Source organism: Motacilla alba, unplaced genomic scaffold, assembly GCF_015832195.1.
Source record: "Motacilla alba alba isolate MOTALB_02 unplaced genomic scaffold, Motacilla_alba_V1.0_pri HiC_scaffold_31, whole genome shotgun sequence".
NCBI classification, from domain to species: domain Eukaryota; kingdom Metazoa; phylum Chordata; class Aves; order Passeriformes; family Motacillidae; genus Motacilla; species Motacilla alba.
This window is the reverse complement of record NW_024037405.1, coordinates 985,229-1,008,964: the sequence shown is the minus strand read 5'-3', so window position 1 is coordinate 1,008,964 and position 23,736 is coordinate 985,229. Positions and strand designations below refer to the sequence as shown.

At 51.9% G+C, this 23,736-nt stretch overlaps 2 protein-coding genes across 2 annotated transcripts in view; one reads left to right on the top strand and one right to left on the bottom strand.

The window, feature by feature from the left end:
* Nucleotides 1-23,736, top strand: part of LOC119696487 — a 1,710,157-nt gene that overhangs the window by 1,312,004 nt on the left and 374,417 nt on the right. The window contains 2 exon segments of the mRNA XM_038126215.1: nucleotides 639-1,374; nucleotides 1,658-1,661. Coding sequence (XP_037982143.1) covers nucleotides 639-1,374; nucleotides 1,658-1,661 — 740 coding nt within the window.
* The window catches only part of LOC119696488, a 1,499,846-nt gene that overhangs the window by 1,129,113 nt on the left and 346,997 nt on the right, over nucleotides 1-23,736 (bottom strand).

Genomic DNA, 23,736 nt, shown 5'->3' with positions numbered 1-23,736 from the left:
CTGGGACGGGGGAACCCCCGAACACCAGAGGGGAGGGAGCAGGGACGGGGAACTCCTGGGAGGCTTTTCCAGGGCTGAATCTTGGTGTTTGGGAGGTTTTTCTGGAGCCCAGCTGGCCGGTGACTTGTAGAGCTGGACTTGGGCAGAGGGACCTTCAAACTCCATGTGCTCATCCCTTGTTTTCCTCAAACCAGGATTTCCCATTGCCAAGCCCTGGGAGGCTGTGAGGAAGAGGAAGATGTCCCGGGACACGCAGGCAGGTGAGGAGGAAGTCAGTGCCCCTTTGCCCCTGTGTCCTGCTCCATCTCCCAGCCCAGCACGGCCCCGGCTGCAGCACAGCCCCTGTGCTGGGGACGCCCTGGGGCATCTCCTTGCCCTTGCCTGTGGCCCGGAGGCAAATGCCATCCTCTGCTTGTCCTTCCTCCCCCAGAGCAGGAGCTGAGGCTGGAGAGCAGGGAGGACAAATCCCCGGGGCAGAAGCTCGTGGCAGAGGCCGTTTGGAGCGGCTCCACGGCGCAGGAAGCCAACGGGGAGGAAAAGGCCCGGAGATGCCGCACGAGGAGGGGCTGCAAAGGCAGATGGCGGCGATCTGAGGTGGAAAGACCCAGCCTGGGCCGGGAAGGCGGCCGGAGATGGAGCCAGAGCTCGGAGCTGGTGCTCCATGAGCAGCCCCATGATGGGGAGAAGCCCCACACATGCGTGGAGTGTGGGAAGAGCTTCAGGTGGAACTCCGAGCTGATCAGGCACCAGAGGATCCACACTGGGGAGAGGCCCTACGAGTGTGATCAGTGCAGGAAGAGGTTTCAGACCAGCTCCAATCTCCTCGTGCACCAGCGCACGCACACAGAGGAGAGGCCCTTCCGCTGCCCCGACTGCGGGCAGGGCTTCAGGCACAACGCCCATCTTGTCCTGCACCGGCGCATCCACACTGGGGAGAGGCCCCACGAGTGTGGGGAGTGTGGGAAGAGCTTCAGCTGGAGCTTCAGCTTGATCCGCCACCAGAGGACCCACACTGGGAAACGGCCCTTCAAGTGTGGGGAGTGTGGGAAGAGCTTCAGCCAGCGTTCTAACCTGATTGTCCACCAGACGATCCACACTGGGGAGAGGCCCTACGAGTGTGATCGATGCAGGAAGAGGTTTCGGATCAGCTCCCATCTCCTCCTGCACTATCGGATTCACTCAGAGGAGAGGCCCTTCTGCTGCCCCGACTGCGGGAAGGGATTCAAGGACAACTCCACCCTCATCACCCACCGGCGCATCCACACTGGGGAGAGACCCTACGAGTGTCCCCAGTGTGGGAAGAGCTTCTCCAGCAGCTCTCACTTGACCCAACACCAACGGAGGCACCGGTAAGGGAAGCCCTTACTGATTTCTGTCCCGTTCATTCTCAGTCAGCTCTGTTTGCAGAGTGCCTCCTTCTCAGATGATTAAATTCCTATAAAAATCCCATTTTTTAAATCATCCAACCCAATCAATCCAAAACCAATATCCAAATAAAACCACCCACCCGCAATTAAATTTTTAAAAGTAATTTTAATTGGTTTGGAGTACTCAAGGGTGTTGTTAAAGTTTATTAGTTTGGTTAAAATGTATGAGAAATTATGATGGTGTTTGGTTTTGTGATTAGCATATTTGTAATAGGAATTGTTCTAGTAAGGTGTGTTAGATTGTATGTTAGTTGTTTTAGATATTTTTTATCTGAAGTAGATTAATATTGAATTAAAACCTTCAAAAGGTATTTCTTGGTATATAATGTGTTTATTGATATGTATTGCTAATGTTACAGTAATAGTTGTTGTTTTGGCTTGAATAATTATTGGAGTATTGTAAGGAAGAGTTTAAATTATTATATTTCCTTTTTATTTTAATTTATTTCATGTTGTGTAATTTATTTATTTATAATTTTATTGTAATTTGTTGAGAGGATAGGAAGGAAGTTCAAGGGAAGGAACATTTTTTCCAGGCTGGGAATTGGAATTCCAGACCCTGGGAGTGTGTGCAGGACCACCCAGACTGGGATCAAACACGGGCTGGGATCAAACATGAGCTGGGATCAAACATGAGCTGGGATCAAACACGGGCTGAGATCCTGTGGATTTGGACTGCACAGACTGGGACCATCTGGATCAGGACCACACAGCCTGGGATCAACTGGGCTGGGATCAAATATGGGTTTGGAGGGCATGGGATGGGACCGAACAGATCAGGACAACACAGACTGGGATAAACTGGGCTGGGATGGCATGGGTTGGGATGGCACGGGCTGGGAAAAAGCATTGGCTGCCCTTGGCTCCTTTGGCTCCCATCCAGGGCTAAAGGCGGCCCCACCAAGCTGGCTGGATCCTGTTTGGGGGTCGCATCCCCTCTTTTCCCGCGCTCTGCCGCCCCTTCCCCATCGTTGTCCCAGTCCCCAGTCCCCTCCCCCGTGCTCGGTTTTGGGGGTTCCAGGCCCCTCCTGCTCGGTTTGGGGGTCCCGGCCCCCCCTTGGTTTAATTTGGGGCCCCCGGCGCCCTTCTCAGCGCGCCCCCCGCTGCCCCCGCGGCCGGGGGGGCTCCCAGCGGCACCAGTGCCCCCAGTGCGGCCCCAGCTGCCCCCGCACGCCCCATGCCCATGGCCAGGGTCACCTCCCCCCTGCCCCAATTCCGCTGGCGGGGAGCGCGGGGCGCTGCGGGCCCGCCCGGACACTGATGAGTCAGAGCCGCGCCGGGCGCTGATTGGCTGGGAGCCGCCGGGCGGGGCCCGGGCGCCGAGTTTCTGCCCGGCAACTGTGTCGTCACCAGCGCCGCGCGCTCCCATTGGCCAGAAGCTGTTTTGCGCTGGCTGCGGGAGCAGCTGGGGACCCCCGGGAGCCCCTCGGGTTTGGGGCTTTCGATCCCCCCTCGGCCCTCGGGGCGGCCCTGGGGCCACCCCAGCACCCCCAGAATGGGGAGGCTCCCCGGAGCCCTTCGGAGCCGCCAGCAATGGGCTGGAAGCGGCAGCAGCCGCCCCAGAAAGGGATCGAAGGCTCCGCGCCGGGAATGGGGGAGGCTCTGGGGATGGCTCCGATCCGGACTGGGGCGGGCTGCGATTGAGGGAGGCTCCGTTCAGCGCCTGCGGAGGGGCTGCGGCTGGGGAGGGGTCCACGATTGTGGGCATGGCTCCATCCCGGGACTGGGCCGGGCTCTCTGCCCTTCCCGATCCCAATCCCGTTCCAGTTCCCAATCCCGATCCCGCCGCTCTTTCCAGGGAATGGCTCCGATCTCAACCCCCACCCCAAACCTGGGGGGGGGTCAAACATTGGGGTCAAACACCCGAAATCCTGGGGTCAACTTCCCCCGACCCCAAATCCTGGGGTTTGAAACATCTGGGGTGTCCAACTGCCCTGATCCCAAATTTTGGGGTCAAACCTCGATTCCCAAAGGCTGGGGTCAAACACCCGCTAATCCCAACCCTGGGGTGTCAAAACACCCCCAATTCCCAAAGTTTGGGGCCTAAAACCCCAAACCCCGAGATGTCAAACCAGCCCAACCCCCAAATTTTAGGATCAAACCTCCCCAATCCCTGAAGTTTGGGGTCATGACCCCCCCAATCCCCAATCCCCAAACCCACTCCAGCCCTGGGGGCACAGTGGGATTTGTTTGGAGTTTGTTTGGGGTTGTTTGGGGTTTGTTTGGGGCAGCTCCAGGTGCAATGTCTGCAGAGAGACCCTGGGTACAATGCTGGGGAAAAAAGGGGGATTGGGGTGGGAATCGGGGGATTCAGGATGGGGAAAGATTCTGGGTGGGAAAAGGAGATTTGGGGTGGGGAAAGGGGATTTGAGGTGGAGATTTTGGGTGGAAAAGGGATTTGAGGACACACAAAAGATTTGGGGTAGAAAAAGGAGAATCTGTGGTGGGAAAAGGAAATTTGGGGAGGATAAGAAGGATTAGGGGTCAACTAAAGAGATTAGGGATGAAAAGAAATTTTGGCATTGAAAAAAAAAAGGAGAATTTGGAATAAAGAAAGGAGGATTTGGGCTGAGCTGAACTGACCTGGGGTAGCAGGAGAGCGGGGGGCAGATTAGGGCAGGGTCAGGACCATTTTGGGGGCAGTTTTCTGGGATTTTGGAGTATCTCTCTGGGATTTGGGATCAGTTTTAGGGGATTTAGGGTGTTTATGGGTGGTTTGGAGGGATTTCAGAATATTTCTATGGGATTTAGGGTGTTTCTAGGTGGTTTTGGGGTGTTTCTATGGGATTTTGGGGCAGCTTGAAGGGATTTGAGGTGTTTTGGGGCAGCTTTAGGGTATTCAGGTGCAATTTCAAAGGATTTTGGGGATGTTTGGAGGGATTTGGGGTGTTTTGGGGTAGATTTTGTGTATTTAGGGGCGGGTTTGAGGCAGTTTTTCAGGATTTTGGGCTCTTTCCGGCAGGTTTCTTTTTTGGGGGTTTGGGGGTGTTTTGGTGGGGTTTGGGGTGTTCTGGGTCCCTTTTTGGCCAAGGAGATCTGTGGAGGATCAGTAACGGGCCATCACGCCATGATCAGTGTGATCAAGTGCAGCTGATTTATTGCAAACAGCAAGCCATATTTATACTGTGTGCTGCTGTTCACGCCTCAAGCTAATACAGGATTGGTCAAATCCTTCTACGCACGCAGTTTAATATTTCAGTTAATTTTAGTTAGTCTTTCTTCTCCCTGCGTCTCGCTGCGGTTTTCTTGTCTGCCTTTGCATCCTGAACCGTGTGCTTTTCTTTCTCATGGGAAAAAACCATCCATCTTGACCAGGCACCCATGGCCAAACCTGGGCATTCCCTATATCCATGGATAGCTCCCAGACCAAAGCTGCCAGGACTGACAAGTCTGGCTGGCCTTGGCTTCCTGAGCGCTGGCCCTCATCTGCCTCTGAAACCCTGGGGCTCGGTGCTTTCCTTCCTGATAAAAAGAACTCTTCTTCCTGTCCAGGCACGACAGCCAAAACTGAGATTCCAGCTCCAAAATGCCCTCAGTGCAAGGACAGCCCCTAGACCAAAGGTGCCAGGAGAGACAGGTCTGGCTGGCTTGGCCTGAGGGTGGCCACCTCTCATCTTCTTCCAAAACACTTGGACTTTACTGTCCTATGGGAAAAAACCATCCATCTTGACCACGGCCAAAACTGGGATTCCACCTCCAAAACTCCGTACATCCAAGGGTTGCTCCCAAGGGAAAGCTGCCAGGACAGACAGGTCTGGCTGCCCTGGTCCTCCTGGGGGCTGCCTCTCCCCCGCTGCCCAAACACTGGGGCTCGGTGCTTTCCTTCCTATGGAAAAGAACCGTCCTTCTTATCTATGCAGAAACCACCAAAATTGGGGTTCCACCTCCCAAATTCCCCATATCCAAGGGCTGCTTTCAGAAAAAAGCTACCAGGACAGAGAGGTCTGACTGGCCCAGGCCTCTGATGGCCACCTTTCATCTGCCCCTGAAACACCACCGGTGTTCCGTGCTTTCCTTCCCATGGAAAAGAACCATCCTTCTCCTCCGGGTGTCCATGTCTGAAATTGGGATTCCCCCTCCCAAATTCCCTGTATCCAAGGGTTGCTGCCAGGCAAAATCTGCCAGTACCGTCAAGGCTGGCTGGCCTTGGCCTCAGGTGGCTGCCCCTGCGACACTGGGGCTGGGTTCTTTCCTTCCCATGGAGATCCCTGTGACACTGTGGGGACCTCCTGGAACCAAGGGGATCCTTGTGGCACCTCTGGAGCCCATGGAACCAAGGGGATCCTTGTGGCACCTCTGGAGCCCATGGAGCCAAGGGGATCCTTGTGGCACCTCTGGAGCCCATGGAGCCAAGGGGCCATGGTGACACAGCAGGGCTTCATGGACCCAGAGACCAGTATGGCTCTGTGGGGCCTGATGGAACCATGGAGACCATTCCCACCCTTCAGGGCCTCGAGTCACCAAGGGGCCATTATGACACCTCAGGGCCTCATGGCAGCAAGGGACCATTGGGACACTGTGGGGCCCCATGGAAGCCAGGGAAGATGGACCAGGTCTGGCTGGCTTGGCCTCCCAGGGGCCACCTGACAGGTCTGGCTGATCTTGGGATGTCAAGGGCTGCCTCTCATCAGCTCCTGGAGCACTGGGGCTCCGTGCTTTCCTTGCTATGGGAAAGAGCTGTCACTTATTTCAGATGCCCATTTCCAAACTTGGTATTCTCCCTAAAAAGTTTCCTATTTGCAAGGGTATCTCATAGAACAAAAACCTGCCAGCTCTGTCTGGCCTTGGCCTCTGGTGGTCACCTCTCATCTGCCCCGAAGCAGTGGGGCTCTGTCCCTTCATTCCTATGGGAGAAAAACCAGCCTTCTTGTCCAGGGACCATGACCAAAATTATAATTTGACCTCCCAAATTCTGTCTATCCAGGGATTGCTCCCAGACAAAAGTAGCCAGGACAGACAGTTTGGGCTGGCCCTGTCCTCTGGTGGTTTTCTTAGACAATGAGCTGAATGGTTTCATTTGGAAATACCTTGGGGAGGGGCCAGAGAAATTCCCAGGTGGGGTTTGGAGGCCTTGGGCACATGAGCACTACAAATGGACAACAGAGCTCTGTGCTCTGTGCTGTTCTGGTGGTTTTGCATGACAGAAGTGATGTTCTAAGAGAAGCAGTTTCCTCTGTGTCTGACAAAAATCCAATCAGCAATTAGCTTTGAGAATTGACAGTCTGTTAAACCACTAAGGAAACTGTACACAGCTCTGTGAAGACACACGTTAAAGACGAGAAGGCCTGGGAGGGTCTCTTTCCCTTCCAGACAGCAGAGAGTTAACAAGGCCGGCCCGGCCCCCATCTCAGCCAGGGCAGCCCAGGCGGCTCCTGCCGTGGGGCCGGGCCCCTTCCCAGGGAGCCCCCAGGCCCCATCGGCTGCCGGGCAGGGGAGGGGAGGCCGCGGGGCCGAGGCCGGGCCGGGCCCTGGCTGTGGTTGTGAACATCTGGGCACTCCTGAGCCCTGCCCCGCCACCAGCCCGGGCCGAGCCAGGATCCACCGAGCCCCAGGAGCAGCCCCGGGCCGAGCCAGGATCCGCCGGGCCCCAGGAGCAGCCCCGGGCCGAGCCAGGATCCACCCGACACCAGGAGCAGCCCCGGGCCGAGCCAGGATCCGCCGGGCCCCAGGAGCAGCCCCGGGCCGAGCCAGGATCCGCCGGGCCCCAGGAGCAGCCCCGGGCCGAGCCAGGATCCGCCGGGCCCCAGGAGCAGCCCCGGGCTGAGCCAGGATCTGCCGGGCCCCAGGAGCAGCCCCGGGCCGGGCCGGCTCGGCCAAGGTTCTGCTGTCATTGGGGTTCACCCACAACCCCCGGGCAGGGGCAGGAGAAGCCATCGGCCCCCGGCCGTGCTGCTGCTGTGTTCTGGCCTGGCTGCTGAGATCCTGGCCCTCTCCCCAGCGCGGCCCATCCTGACACAGCCCCAGCGCAGCCGCTGCAGAAACCTCCATGGTAAAACAGCTCCGGCTGCACGTACCGAGCCCGGCCGGGGTCACGTAACCATCTGCAGGCCCCGGGCGAGATATGAACTCTTTCAGTGCTTCCATCCTCCCTCGAGGGATAGAAAAGGACAAAGGGCAGGCACATAGAGGAGCAACATGAAGACACCGAGCTCAGTGAAGGGGAAGTTGAGTCCCAGATGGGAGCGATGAGGAGATGCCTTGATCTTGGGGCTGGAATCCTCTCGTAAAGCTATGAAGGATGTAATTGTTACATCAGACTCTCTTTTTCCCTATATCGCATTGAAAAGTATGGGGAGAGGACTTGTTCAGCAAAGGCCTCCATGCTAAAGTGAGCAAATGTTGAAGTAGCTGTGATCCCATGAGAAGTTTGAACAGAGAGAGAGCAGAGTGACGAGACCCTGTGCCCTCAGGGAGAGAAGAAGATCTCTGTTCCCAGAGGTGAAGATGATTTCAGAAATAGACAAAGAGAACCTTTGCTCTTGAACAGCTCATCTTTAAACTAACACCCAATAAGCTGACATGGCCCATAAACACAGCTGTGGGAAAAGCTGTGAAAAAATGGGAGGGACTTCACGATTGCAAATTTTTCCAGGTGGCTGCTATTCGTGGAAATGAAAAGCCATGAGAGAACGGTTTTCTTGTGGAGAAGTCTCCACAACATTAACAAGAGGAACTTCTCTCCCTAAGTGAACTGAAGAAAGAATATTCTAGAGGTGGTAAACTGACTGAAAAATTTAGGTTTTGTCTCCTTACATTGTCAATAGGAAAGAAAAGGTTGTAGGGAGAGGAGAAGTGTTTTGAAAGTTTTGTTCTGATTCTTATTGCTCTTTCTTTTAGCTACTGTTAATAAAATTTTCTTTACATCCTTTAGAAGTTTTCAGCCTACTTTGCCTTTCTCCTACCAGGAAATGAGCAAGTATATTCTAGTGAGTGCACTGGTAATTAGCCAGCACTGAACCCACCACACTAATTGATGCATTGGCCAAGAAGCCTCAAAGTGGTGAACCAAAACCACTACAGAAACCTTCCTGATGAACTGCACTAGAGCAGAGGGAAATCAAGGCAGAGCCATGGTTTGTTAGAACTTGCTTGATCCTAATGAGCCCCGTGCTGTATTTGGAGCTGAGCCCTGGAGCCTCGGGGCCTGAGAGGAGATTGCACAAACCTTTCCAGGAGCCTAAGGCAGAAGGAACACCCAACGTGTCTCCAGGCATCAATGGGTCCCACTGAGGTCCATCCCCAACACAGGCTCCTCATGGACTCCTTGGAGGAGAGAATTGGAGGCCAGGAGTGCACAAAACCCTCTCAGAGACTCAGTGTAGAAAGGAAATTCCAAAGTACCTCAAAGTATTAATGAGCCCCACAGAGTGTCAGTACAAAGCTCTCAAGGGACTCGTTAAAGCAGATAATTGGGGCCATGATTGCAGGAACCTCTCACAGAGTCTGTATCAAAAGGGAAACACCAAGTACCTTAAAAACCTGAAGTACCTTGAAGCATTAATGAGCCCCACTGAGTGCTGCTACTGATAAAGACTCTCAGGGGACTAATTACAGCAGATAATTGGAGGCCATGATTGCACAAACCTCTCAGAGACTCCAAGGCAAAAGCAAAGCCCTTTGAAAACCCTGCAGTCCCTGGGAGCATGAAGGAGCCCCCAGGGCCATTCCTGGCCAAGGCTCCCCAGGGACTCCTTCCAGCAGATCCTTGAGGCCACTGGCATGTGGGCTAGGGGGGATGCTGAGGGCAGGACAAGGGGCTGACAGTGCCCAGCCTGGCTGGGGCTGTGCCAGGAGGCCCCAGTGCCTCAGGACAAGGTGTCTCCTGCCAGCCCTTGGTGGCACAGAGCCTGCTGTGGCCCAGGGCACCAAGACTTGGCTTCTCTTTGTCCTCACCTGTCATCACTGCCTGCAGTTCTCTGCTCTGCCTGGGGCCTGGGGACACTTTCTCAGTCGTGTCCCTCAGTGGGACCCATTAAAAGGAAAAGAAACTTTGGAGTTGGACTCTGACTGTGAATTCTTGAGAGGTTTCTTCAGCTCCCTCTCAGGGACTGCTGTTCAGGGCCTGAGCACAAAGCCCCAGAGGGTGATTGAAGTCCTGGTGCTGTGTCTGTGCTGCTGGGCTGGGCCGGGCTCCTGGCCCAGAGGCAGCTCCTGGCAAGGGCAGCGCTGCAGAGAGACAGCTCTGGCCAGGAGCAGCTCCTGGGCACAGCCCAGCAGGGCTGGGGCACTGCCTGCAGCCAGCCCGGGCACAGCACAGGGGCACAGAGGGGTTAAACTCAGCCTGGGCTGGCAGCACAGAGCAGAGCTCACTGAGGGCTCCCTGGAGCAGAAATCATCCCAGGTTTGAAACAGTCATTGCCCGGCCGTGGGAAGAGAAGCTGCAGCTCCTGCAGGGATCTCCCGGAGCTGGCACATCCCACAGCTTTCAGGAGCTTTCAGGAGGACTCTCAGAGCTGCTCCAGGGCAGGGATGTGGCCCTGGGGCCGGGCTGGCTTTCCCTGCTGCCCCAGCCCAGGCACAGCCCAAGGCAGCTCCTGCTGCCAGGCTCTGCTGCAGGGCTGAGCAGCTGCGGGTGCAGCCAGGGGTGCCCAGGGCTGTGCTGCAGAGCAGGCTCCTGCAGCCCAGGGCGCTGAGCTGGGGCAGGGACTCTGCTGCCTGCCAGGGACAGCTCTCAGCCGGCCCGGGGAGCTGCTGCCAGCGCTGGGGAGAAGCTCTGGGGGGAAGGAGCCACCCTGAGCAGGGCAGGTGCTGCTGCTGAGAGGGGCTGGGTGGGGCAGGGCTGCTCCCAGCTCCAGACCAGCCTGGACACAGCTCCGGAGGACACTTCCCAAAGAAGATAAGCCTGGCATTGCTGGAAAGATCAGGAGCTTTCCTGAGACTCTTTTCAATTTCCTACTTGGAGCAGGGTGGGAAGGTTGGGGTAATGACAAAAGAATTTTTGCTTTTTATACAATTTTCATATATTCATAGCTCTGTAAGGTATTATTATATAGTTATAGATCTCCTTAATTAACTCTAGTATGTTTTCTGCCTCTTCTCTTAGATTTTAGAACAATATGCTGACTGTCTAAACACAGTCCTGAAATACTGTATAGTCTTACTGTCAGGAAGAGGACCCAAAAGAACATTCTGGTTTTCAATCAGAATCTGAGCAGTCATAAGAAAAAGTGGGGCAAAGAAGCCCTTGGACCTACTCCAAGGGGTTGACCCAGGGGTGGGCTACTGGGGCAACCAAATCTCCCATTGGATGTTTCTGTAAGATTAATCAACCTTGAAACCAGGGGCCGGGTGTGCCCCATCACCACTGGGACACGTGGAAGCTTCCAGTCTGGAAGCCTCTAGTCTGGTTTTTCCTTTACTGTTCTAACACTGTTGCAAGGGGTTTTTTCTCTTTTGATTACAGGCAACAGGAGAATGAGAGAGGCAGACCCGGAGGTGTAATCAGACACTCACAGAACGTTCTGAGTTGAAAGGGACACACAGGATCATCCAAGTCATGTTTGAACATTTACTGAAACTCCTGATCTGTAACTTTGGGTGGTCAGTCTCTGCTGGGAGCCTCCCAAAGGGCCCTCAGCCCCTCCTCAGCCCTGGACAGCAGCAGCCTCACCTTTGCAGGGCCCAGCAGGGCTCTGCTGAGCTGCCCTTGCCCACCTGCAGCCAGAGCCTGCCCCAGGCAGGGCCCTGCACACAGGCAGGGTTCTGCAGGGCCGGGCCAGGGCACCCAGGCTGGGATGGGCTCTGTGAGCGCTGGCAGGGACAAGGCTGCTCTTAGGAGGGAATGTCCAGGCCCAGGGAGGTGCTCAGGGAAGGAGAGGGGGCTGAAGAGAGCAGTGTTGGGGCAGGAGGGCACTGTTGGTGTGTGGGAGGTGCCGGGCACAGCTGGGCACGGGAGCACTGTCCTGAGTGCCCGGCTGTCTCTGCCCTGCCCTCTCAGGCACAGCCCCACAACATCTTCTCTTGTTTCTGCACGCCCCTGGTATTGTCACTGTGATCTGGTGCTCTCAGGGGGGCTCTGGCATTTGCAGCAGCTGAGTCAGGCACTGCCCTTGGCATTCCTGCCAGGCAGGGGTGTCCATGGGAATGGGGTGTCCAAGCTTCCCTGGCACCTGTGGGGCTGAGGGCAAAGCAGTCCATGGGAAGGGGGAATGAGCTGAGCCCCCTCGCTGAGATCCCATCACGGGCACAGCCGGGGATCTCCTTGCTGTGCCCTGCCAAGCTCTGAGCTGCCCTCCTGGGTGCAAACCTGTGCCAGAGCCTCTGGGAGTTCCCTGAATGTCCCCCGGGGAAGGGCAGAGCTGCCACAGCTGAGGAAATGCTGCTGGGTTTGCCAAGGGAGCCGTGAGTGTCCTTGGCACAAGGGGGTGCTGAGACCTTGCCCAGAGACCTTTAGGGAGGGTGAGACATTCAGGGATCCCTGTGCTCCGGGCAGGGTCTGGTTTATCCCAGGCTGACCCGGGAGTGTGGCTGTGCTCTGATTGCAGCCAAAGGTGCAAAGCCAGGGCAGCTGGGAACAAGCCCATCAGCCCCTGACCTTCCCTGAGCCACAGGGAATCCTTTGCCTCTCTCATCTCTCAGTGGCAAACTCTGAGTGAGGCAGAAATGCTGGGGATTTCTGACCTCAGAGAGACAGGAATGATGAGAGGGTAGGAAAATTCCTTAAACCAGCTCCTGCCATTCTTTAGGCTTGGGAGTGAAAACGCTACCAAGCCCTTCTGCGGTAGGAGTGATTCCCCAGACAAATCCTGAATATCCAGCCTTGTCCCTCTGCCACAGGGACACAAACCCAGGGCAGCGGGGCAGGGATGGCTCCTCGAGAGCCCCCCATGCACAGGCCTGGCTGCTCCTGGCACACTCAGCCAGCACATCTGGAGCTCAGGCAGGGCCTGGGTGAAGGTTTTCCCAGAGCAGGAACAAGGCTGGGTGAGTCCCAGCGGGACAGTCTGCAGGGAATGGCCCGGGTTTGGCTCAAAGCAGCCTCTCCTGACTTGTCACTGTCCCTTATCCATGAACAGGTCCCCATGTGCAGCCCCAGAAAATGTCCAACAGCAGCTCCATCAGCCACTTCCTCCTGCTGGCATTGGCAGACAGGCGGCAGCTGCAGCTGCTGCACTTCTGCCTCTTGCTGGGCATCTCCCTGGCTGCCCTCCTGGGCAACGGCCTCATCATCAGCGCCGGAGCCTGCGGCCAGCACCTGCACACGCCCATGTTCTTCTTCCTGCTCAACCTGGCCCTCAGCGACCTGGGCTCCATCTGCACCACTGTCCCCAAAGCCATGCACAATTCCCTCTGGGACACCAGGACCATCTCCTACGCAGGATGTGCTGCTCAGCTCTTTTTCTTTCTGTTCTTCATCTCAGCAGAGCTTTCCCTCCTGCCCATCCTGTGCTATGACCGCTACGTGTCCATCTGCAAAGCCCTGCACTACGGGACCCTCCTGGGCAGCAGAGCTTGTGCCCACATGGCAGCAGCTGCCTGGGCCAGTGCCTTTCTCAATGCTCTGCTGCACACAGCCAATACATTTTCCCTGCCCCTGTGCCATGGCAATGCCCTGGGCCAGTTCTTCTGTGAAATCCCCCCGATTCTCAAGCTCTCCTGCTCTCACTCCAACCTCAGGGAACTTGGGCTCATTGCACTTAGCTCCAGTTTAGGTTTTGGCTGTTTTGTGTTCATTGTTTTCTCCTATGTGCAGATCTTCAGGGCCGTGCTGAGGATCTCCTCTGAGCAGGGACGGCACAAAGCCTTTTCCACCTGCCTCCCTCACCTGGCTGTGCTCTCCCTGTTCCTCAGCACTGGTATATTATACTACCTGAAGCCTCCCTCCATCTCCTCCCCCTCCCTGGATCTGGCCCTGTCAGTTCTGTACTCGGTGCTGCCTCCAGCCCTGAACTCCCTCATCTACAGCCTGAGGAACCAGGAGCTCAGGGCTGCAGTGTGGACACTGATGACTGGATGCTTTCAGGAACATTAAACTGCTGGCCAATTTCTGCAAACACTTGTAATAAAAGTCATCTTTGATACTTCTTGTTGGTTTCATTTTGGAGATTCTTTTTATGTATTTTACTTTTATAATATAGTCCACAAAGAAATGTCATTGTTTGTGCCATTATTCATTTTGTTTCTCTCCACCTTCCCTGTGGCCACAGATTGTGTCAGTGAGGGGCTGCGCTCTCGGTGGCCTTAAACAAACGAAAGGATCTGCCAGCAAAATTTTCTGCAGAGATGCCCTTTTGTTGCCTTCCCTGGAGCTGCAGCAGCAATGTCTGTGTGCAGAGCTGGGGGCAGATCAGTGCTGGCCCAGCAGCTGTGCCCAGCAGCAGCAGCACTTGGTGTTGCCAGCGCTGCTGCCGTGGCCCTGCCCCTCCAGCAGATTCACACTCACACCCAGCTTGGTGTCATCTGCAAATTTGATGATTGTGGACTCAGTCCCCTCATCCAGATCATCAGTGCAGACACTGAAATCCACGCTGGCTGGCTCTGATCCCTCGGCCATCCTGCAGGTGCCCTGGGATGGCACTCAAGGTGATCTGTTCCATTTCCTTGCCAGGCACCCAGGTCAGGCTGACAGGCCTGGAGTTCCCTAGATCCTCCTTCCAGCCCTTCTTGGGGTTGGGGTCACACTGGCACCTCCAGTCCTCTGGGACCTCCCCAGGGAGCCAGGACTGATGGTAAATGATGGAGAGCAGCTTGGGGAGCTCATCCACCAGCTCCCTCATCCCCTAGCATGGATCCCATCCCATCTCATCCACCTGTGAGCATCTGAGAGGCTCAGCAGGTCACCAGCTGCTTCCTCCTGGATCACAGGGGCTGTTCTCCTCCCTGTGCCAATCTACCAGCTCAGGAGAACCCTTGTCCTGAGGACAACCTGTCCTCTTGTTGAAAATTGAGACAAACAAGGTCTAAAGTAGCTTAGCCTTTTCTTATCTTTAGTTGCTGTTTTCTGTGTAGAAGCTGAGCTTGTGACCCCTTTATCTTTAGTTATACTCTCCACTGCATCCAATGAAGAATAGAGAGTCTCCTTCTCCCTCCTCTTGCTATAATTTTTTAATAGAAACACACTTTTTTTTTTTTGCTTTTTTTTTTTTTTCCAGAAGCAGCCAGGTTAAGTTCTAACTGAGCTTTCACCTCTCTAATTTTCTTTCTGCATAGCCTAACGACATCCTTAAACACTTCCTGAGTTGCCGGTCCTTTTTTCCTCTGAGTTCCCACAAAAGCTGCACGGGCTGCCAGGACAGTCATTTTCCTCCCCAGCTCATCTTTTGGCACACTGGGACAGGCTGCTCCTTCCCCCTTAAGATTACTTTCTTGAAACGTGTTCATCCTTCCTGGACCCCTTTCTTTTTAAGGGATGTTTCCCTTAAAAATATCAGTACCTGATCCAGTGTCGCTCTCGCGAAATGAAGAGCACAGAAACAGACAGAGGCAATCTTGTACAAAAGAACAAGAAGCCTTCATTCAAAGGAACCGCGCGGTTTTTATAGAGTGTTACGGTAGATTCTATTTGATTGGCTAACTAACAACAACATCTTCCTCACACACTGTCCTTGAGAAGGAGAAAAATAAGAAGTAGAAAAATACCACCTGCTAATTATTTCTATTTAACAAATTATCGTGTCCTTGCAGCTCCCTCAAAATTCTCACAAGCCACTGTGAGAAACGCTTGCCGTTTCTCTCTCTCTGTCCCATGGCATCCTCAAGAGATGAATAGCTCTTCATGCTGTGAGGGTGCTGGAGGGAGTTTAGCTTGGTAAGAATTTTACTGTTTTTTATACTATAAGGACTGTCAGAAATCTGCTGGGATAACAGTCTGACAACATTCTGATTTCTCTTGATGGTGTTTGAAACATCTGCAAATATTATGGCAAAATGCTTCTGTGTCTGTTTCTATTCTCACCATGCTCTTCTATTTTGAGGGAGTTGCGGTAGATCCTAGTTTGGATGTTCAGCATATGAAGGAATGAAGTCCTTTTTCTCTCCCAAGTTTCACTGAAGAGATTCCTGTTGAAGCTGATCCTGTTCTGTAGAGCTTTTAAAATTTACTACACAGGACATAAAATGGTATGTAAATTTAGAAGGAATATTTCTAGATTGACACAGTCATTTATGTTTTCAAAGTAATTCCTAAAAAAGGTAAGTCATGATTTGTGAAGATTTTAGAATTATTTTCTGGAATTTAGATGGAGTCATGGGGAGAGATGCTCATCCATGCACTCTAAATGCATTTATTAAGCCCAAAAAAGAAAGCCATTGCAGAATGGAGCTCAAACAAGGCACACTGGAGGGCAGCGTTGGCTGCCAGGATCACTGTCAGTGCTTGTTAACCCCGAGGGTTTCTGCAGCACGGGCTGTGGAAAGCCTGGGGCTGACAGGTGCAGGCAGACGCCCCACATGCTTCGACCTCAGAGATAAGAATTACTGTTTTCGCCTTCAGGAGGAACTTCCCTGTGAGTCTTGTCTTTGCTCGTGGCAGGATCCAAAAGACTGCTGGGAAATGTGGCTGTGTGAGTCGCCACGTGCAGGCAACTGCAGCAACCGCAAAACCACGGCAAAGAGGAACTTTATTTCAGCACCTCGCTAAGCTGTTCCTGCATCATGAAATGGTGTAGAAAAGGGAGATGGTTCTTTCCTGTCATCACAAGTATTTTGGGATGCCATCCCTCTCTCCAAAGTTTTATTTTAATGGCTGATACCACTCCCCATCTTTTCTTTTGCAAGACAGAAAGCATTACCTTCAAAAACCACAAAGCTCTCCAAAAGTAACCAAAAGAACTTACAAATGTATTTCAAACAAAACAAACAAAGAAAGGAAAAAGCAGCTGCTTTGCATTGAACAATAATTACAAACAAAACAAAACTCTTTGTGAGGTTTCAATGGAAGAGAGAACTTGGAACTATTGACATCCTGGAGACCCAGTGAAGACACTTGGTTCCAGTCTGGGTCACTGTAAATCCTGACCCATTCCCTGTAGGAGGTCAGGCCGGCTCTTGGTCACGACACTTGGCTTTGTTCAGCAGAAAACTCTGCAACAAAAGGAGGGAAAGAGAAAACATTTGGTTGGATCAATCCAACAAGCACATCTGGCAGAGGACAGTCAATGACCGGGGGTGACTTCAGTGCAACAGGATCTGCAAAACTTTCTGACTTCCAGCAGCTGCTGCCTCTTTCTGGAGAGGATTTTTACAGCCTCCCGGCCACTCAGCCAGCCACATGGTGTTTTATTTTCTTGTGCAAGTTTGCCAGCAGATCATGGCAATGCATCCCTTTGCCCAGAGAGGCCCACACAACTTGGTGTTTTATGGAAAATGACACGGCAAAGGCCCCACGGGATGGCAGGTTACAGCTTTTCAGCATTCCCCACTGCTTGTACCACAGGACAACGCAACACTTGTCATGATTCAACCGTACCATCAAAAACGTATCAGAAGCTCTAGGAACTCCTTTTGGCCAATGCTGATCAAAGGCCCAGCAAGGAGTCAAACATTCAAGTGCTGTTCAGCTGTAGCCAAGCTACTTAGCAAGTGCTTCCCTGACAGGGCAGCTCTCCCCCATCTCTCCCTCTCTCTTTGCTCCCAAAAGAAGTGCTCATGAGGAAGCAGAAGCCAGGGTGGCTGCAGGGCCAGCCCTGCCTGGTGTCTTCCGAAACTACAGGCAGGGCTGTAAAACAAACATTTACTGTTGTAACTTCAGGTCTTCTTGTCTTGTCTTCATGTGGTAGAGAAGTCACTGGAAGAGGATTCTTCTCATCCCCTGCCGATCCCTGAAAAACCACAGAGACAAAGCTGGTCAGAGAGAGATGCCCAAAGCAATTCCAAAGCCAGGCTTTCCTACATTTCCAGAGAAATTGTTCATTTCTCCCAGGCACCGTCTATGCACCGGGCTCTCCCCCTCTTGCCTTCTTTGCCAGCAATCCCTCCAAGAATTTCAATGGAACCTTGGCTTCTCACCTGGCAGCTCACAGTGCTTTGCACCATTCAACTTCTCCCAAGGACAGAGACATTCAGCAGCAGGTTTCCTTGCTCAGTGGCTGGGAGTGCAGTGAGGGCTGGAAGCAGGAAAATTATCAGGAAAAAGCAAGCAGTTAGAAGGCAGATCATACACTGTGCACAGTCTGGCCTCACACACATAACAGTGGGTGGCCTAACACACAGCCCTTGCCCCCCTTCCCCAAATATCCTACACCCAATACCCTGAGCCATCAGTAGACAGCCAAATCTGTATCAACTGCCAGTAAAATCTAATTTTTTAACCCATAAATGCAACAATTTTGTCCACATGATAGAAAACCTTAGGCCCAGGTTGCGGTCGCACCCACAGGTTATTTTTAAGTGAACCACAGTTTCTTTTTATAAACACACTCCTTTTTATAGAGACAGTCCTGTTATTTGCAGTGTCCTGCAGACAGAAATGGTCACTTATCTGAGAGGATGTTTCTCAAGTGATGCACACAGCATGCATGGCTTGTAGGAATACTCCCACCAGCTCTCCTAGATACCAGTGCTGATGCCCTGGGATTGCTCCTCGTGGTCTTCCTCCACTTTCCTCTGCTTGGCCAACAAAGGATCCTGGTTCCTGGCAGGGTTATCCACGGCAGGCAGGTCCAGGTCGTCAGTCACAGTTCTGGGTCTCTTTTGGGTCGTCGTGCTCAAATTTGGTGCACATTGTGCAGCAGTCATGGCCGGCAGTGGTGGCAGCACCACATTTTCCCTCTCCGTTTGGAATGAATCTTCTGATGCTCTGGACAAGAGAAGCAAATTCATGACTGTGATGTACATATAAGGGAGGCATTTCTCAAAAGCTTGGCCATATCCTGCCCTTCATGCCATTGTCCCAGCAAGGCAACACTTTCAAAGCAGAGAGGCTTCAAAGAAGAGGGAGTTTGAATTGGCAGAGACTTTCACATTCAATAACAGAGTGGCCTGGTACATCTCTGATCATCTGAAATCAGGATGTCCATGGAATTCTGGCAGCAAGAAGCAGCAGCAAACAGCTCTCAACCTTGTTTCACCGCTGCTCATTTCCACCATTTTCAGTCAGCTTTGCAAAGTTTCCAAGAACACACCGAGCAGCGAATGCTGGTGTTGTACTGCACTGCATAGTGAGTTAGTTATTTGCACGGGGTGTTTGATCATTTGCACTGTTCACATGATTTGTATCCTACGACCACATGGTCTTCCCTCTTTCCCCCCCCCCTCAAGTGTCAGCGCTGGGGGTCTCTGCCTGGGTTCCCCCTCCCCTCGCCCCTCCTCACTGGCATCCCACTGGCAAGATATTAAGAAGTCCTAAGCTTAATAATAGAGCTCTGTGCATTGTGTTTTAAAGATTACAAGCAAGTATCATATTCCAAATAAGCAGACATTGTTTTGACAACAAATACATATACTAGTTAGATACAACTACTGCCAATATGCTTCTGCTGTGTGTGATTAGTCCAAAAGCTTTTAAATCAGTTGTAACATTAAGTTCTTTGCCTGCTATCAAAAATGGAAACTACTAACATCTGCTCATTGTCATAACCATGCAATAAGACTAATGCTAAAAAAGAAACAACTTAAGACGTCTTCCACAACAATCCCACCCCGTTCATAATTTATACATAAACCCGCAACCAACAATAGCTTCCAGCATGTAAAGGCCAATCTGCAGCAGCTGCAGTTGCAGAAGGCACACTGTGTCAGAAGCAAACTCTTGTGTGTCTGGACAGGAGATAGAGCTTTTCATCCTACCCTCCTGAAGAGAGACTTAGATGTACACATCCCTCTGACATCCCATCCCTGCATACTCACTTCAGTTGATTGGAGCCTTTGTTTGCTGAAAGCTGAAATTATTTTGTTGGGAATGTTTGGTCTCATTCCTTTTTCTTCCTGGGAGTATCCCCCTTGTCTTCCCTCTAGCAGAAAGAATAAAAACAGGGAGAAAAATTCACACAGGTCTTAAAAGTTCACGTCAAGTACAGAGCAGTACAGCTCAGTTGGATCAATTCTGGTTGAAAACATGAAAAATAACACACTGGAACTCCCTTTGGAGGAGAAGCATCATGGCTCTACTGCCAACCTCTGCAGCAGAAACTCCACATGGGTTTTTCAAACACCACCTTGGTCATTGTCCAAAGCCACTTCCCCTGGCCCCTCTCACCTTCTTCTTTCCAGGGGGCTCCTCAGGACTCCTCATGGCTTTCCTCTTCAAGTCTGCCTCCCTGGCCAGCAAGAACAACTTGTCCCCAGCAGGCAAGGGCACTTTCTCCTTGTGCAAATCCCCAGGCCTGTGGCCACTGGGGATGAGGGCATCACATTCCTGAGCATGCCTCAGGAGCCTGGGCTCCAAAAAGCCCTTGGCCTTGGCCTGGTGGGAGCCCTCGTCCTTTCTCTTCTCAGAGGGCTTGTCAAGTGCCGGCCTCAGGTCTATTTTATTGGTGGCTTTTGGCTTCATTGTTTGCTTGACTTTGGGCTGGTCCTTGCATAACTGGTCTGTGACCTGCAAAAGACCAGGCTCACTCTCTGCCTTCCAGACTCTCTGAGATTCATCGAGTAGCCAGCACATGCTGGGCCTTTGGATACCCAGAGTATTCTTGGGCAAGGCCTCCTTGGTGTGCACAGGAGGCTTCAGAAAGCTGTGTTTGGGCGTAGCAGCAGATTCGTCAGGAGCCTTGGCTGCTTGGCCACAACTCTGGGCAGGAGCCTTGGGCACGTGGGCACAGCTCTTGTCAGGGACCTTGTGCTTCCTCTTCTCCAAGGGTTCTTGCACTGCCAGCTTCAGGCCATTTCCAAAAGCAGCTTTTGGCTTCTCTGCTTCTTGGACTTCCAGCTTGTCTTTGGAGGACTGGTCTCGGACCTCCAAAGGACCAGGCTCACTCTCCAGCTTCAGGACTTTTTTGCATTTGTCATGCACCAGGGCCTTGCTGGGCCTTTTGATACCCACAATCTTCCTGGGCAAGGCCTCCTTGGTGTGCACAAGAGGCTTCAGAGAGCTGTGTGTGCTCAGAACAGGAGATTCCTGAGGAGCCCTGGACTCTTGGCCAGAGGTCTTGTCAAAATGCTTGGTCATTTGGCCACAGGTCTTGTCAGTGTCCTTGGCCACTTGGGCAAAGGTCTTGTGGAAATCCGTGGCCCCTTGGCCACAGCTCTTGTGAGGAGGCTGCCTTGCCTTGCAGTGCTGCTGGCAGGAACTGCTGCTGATGCCCTGCTCCTGCTTCACACCCTCCTCACGGCCATTCCCACGGGCAATTTCCCTGAGACCCTCTCTGGGCACCAATCCTTGCTTTGTCTGGGTCCCCAGGCTGTCAAGGCGCCACTTTTTAGCAGTTGATGGCTCAGGCTGCCAACAAAAGAGAAAAGAAGCATTCAGGACTGGGGCCTTGTTTGACTCTTGCTGTCCTAGCACAGCTCACCCGAGCCCAGGACTCTTGCCCCGAGGTCCTAAAGTCTGGCCTTTGGCCTGTGAAAAAATGACTCTCAACTAACAGGCCACAGGCACTAACTTGCTCCTTGAGCACCATGGATGGATCTGTGAGGAGTAAAAAAGCCACAAACCAGTCAGTGGCAAATCCCTAAGCCTTCATTGCAGTGAGAACGGTCTTACAAATCAGTATTTCCAGGACAAAGCAGGCAGAATTTGGTAACCACATCTGCTTCCTTCCCAAGACCCCACACTGCAGTGGGCAGGGGGCTGTGGGAGCAGCCTCTCCATGGTCTCTGTATTCACCTCACGTACTGGCAGGTGCAGCACCCTTGGAAGGCTGTCCTCCTCCCTGCCACTGGAGCTGATCTCTCCAGCACACACTGAGCAGCTGTGGCAGTCCCTGGTGCTCCCTGGCTCCGAGCTGCTGGGCTGTGCTGCTGCCACCCTCTTGTGCTGGGACTGGAGAACTCTGCAAGGCCACCAGGAGACAAAATCAGGAAGCAGCGGGGGGAAGGTTACTTACTTCTTCCACTGACATGGCAGCATTCCAAACTAACACTGAACCCTGTGTTTGAGCACGGAGAGCAGAGGGGAGAAGGCCAGAGGAATACATTGCCACGCTCAAAAGACAAAGCACCATATAAAAAAATGCTGGGACATTATCAAACCTCCAATTCACAGCCATTCAGACAAACAGACACAATTCCCATAGGTTACAGAAATTTTGTGTTCATCCCACTCTGCAACTAGCTATATCATTAGCATGTAAAGTAAGGTTCTTAAAAAGTCCATGTCAAATACTAGATTTCTTTGTGTTTCTTTTTCAATAAAATAACTACAACACTTTTCTCAAGACTTCTGCTTTGGCAATTGAAGACAGTTTTACAACAAAATAATGTTAAAATGTCATCAGTAGATCCACACAGTTTAGGCAGCTGTAGCATTCCTTGTCCTGCCAGGCATGAAAACCATAGCCAGGAATGATCAGATTCAGCTGGTATCCCTCAGCATTTCTGTCAGCCTAATGCATTAGCAGGAGGTTGAGGAGTACAAAGTGGGACAAGATGTTAAGCACCACAGATGAAAAGAAGACAAAAACTTCAATCTGGTACACAAAGACTTGAGGTTTTTTTCTTCCCTTTTCTTTTGTTTTGGTTTTAACCACAGTGATTGTAGTTATGACAGGGTTTAGTGCACTTGGCATTGCTGGATTAACGATAGGACTTGATGATCTTCAAGTCCTTTTCAAACCCAAACAATTTAGTGAGTCCATCATAAAATAGCAATTTTTTTTTCTGTTGCTGAGAATTCTCTGCAATGAAGTTTTCTGAGAAAAATTTACTAAGAGGCCAAATTGTTGTGCATTCCATGTGCTTTTAAGTAACTGCCCAGCAGAGATGAGAACAGAGCCTGGTTACTTACGATGTTCTTGGCTGAGAACTCAGCAATGTTTCTGAAGCTGTGCCAGCCTGCTCTGGAAAGCCAAAATGAAAAGGTTGCATTTATATGCCTCCCGTGTAGCGCATTTTACCCTGTGGTCTCTCAGCACCAGATCAGAGAGTCACTTTCTCCTAGGGAGGGGTTTGCCACCAAGATTGTTCTTCACTCCAGATGGGAGTTTCCTAACTAACTACTGCTTGTCCTCTGCTGAACTGCTCCCTTGAGCTCTAGGGAATGATTGGTTACAGTTTCTGAAGCCATTCCTAAATCCATCCCCGTTCAGCAAAGCAGAGGAAATCATGCTGCCTAATCAGGGTGAACACTTGATGCTCTCTGCTACATATAACACACAGAATTACCTGTCAGCACACAAAGAGCTGTGTTGTCTTTGCATTTCTACTTACTCTGCTTCTGTGCTGCAGATCCATCAGGTTGGGATTCCTAGAATAAAAGGACAAAGGAGCTTAGCATGCAGCTAAACAGCACAGCTACTGACATCAAAACTGCGTTCATGGCACGTTATGGGCACGTGCATTCTTGAATAAATATTTTTCAAAACACTCTAAGAGCTGCCAAATAGCTGAGCTGGATTTCTGCTCAGCAGAAAGATCTCTTGTAATTTATCAGAAGCCCTGGCATAAATGGGCTGGGTCACCTTTGTTGCCAATGGAAGTCTGGAAGTCTCTGCTCTTGTAGGCGTCCGGAGATGTGACAAGAGAGCTGGCAGTGAGCTGCTCGTTTCCTGGCAAGAGAGGGAGACAAGCAGCTCTCAAAATGCATTTTGTCCCCACCCATTTCGTTAATGTATGCCAAACATAAGCAAACACAGAGATCTTCTACTTAAGACCACTTACCCTCAAAATGTCTTCAGGCTGTGGCACATCAGAGGGCTTCCTCACCTGCAGAAGGAACGACAGAAACAGAAGGAGTTTGTTTGGGTTTTTTACTAATTGGCAGGAACTCAGCAAACCTTTGCTTACCAACAGCTCCATCAATGTATTGCAGATGTATTAAAAATAAAAAGAGAGGAAGAATGGAAAAGGCTCATCTAAAGGGGAGTTCATAACAGAGACCAGGCATGGAGAGAGCTGAACCCAGCAATGTCAACTCCTCCTCCTCCTCTGAGATGTCTGTCTTCCCTTTGGAATCTGGCGGTCAGAGAGCACTGTTTCCATTCCTGAACTACTGCTCCTACTCCTACTTCTCTTTATTACTATTACTTCTTTGAAATTATTATTATTATTATTATTAATAATAATAATAATATCATTATCATCATCATCATCATCCTCGTATCCTTATTATCACTATTTTTAAAATAAGGTATGTTTTTTTAGTCTGCTCCCTTTGTGAAACTGCACTTTCCCTCAGTTGCTGTTGAAGCAGTGGAGCCTGGCCTGCAAAGGCACAGGCTGCCTCTGCATGTAAGAGTTGTGCATAAAGCCTCAGTAGTTTAAAAAAAAAACCTAAAAC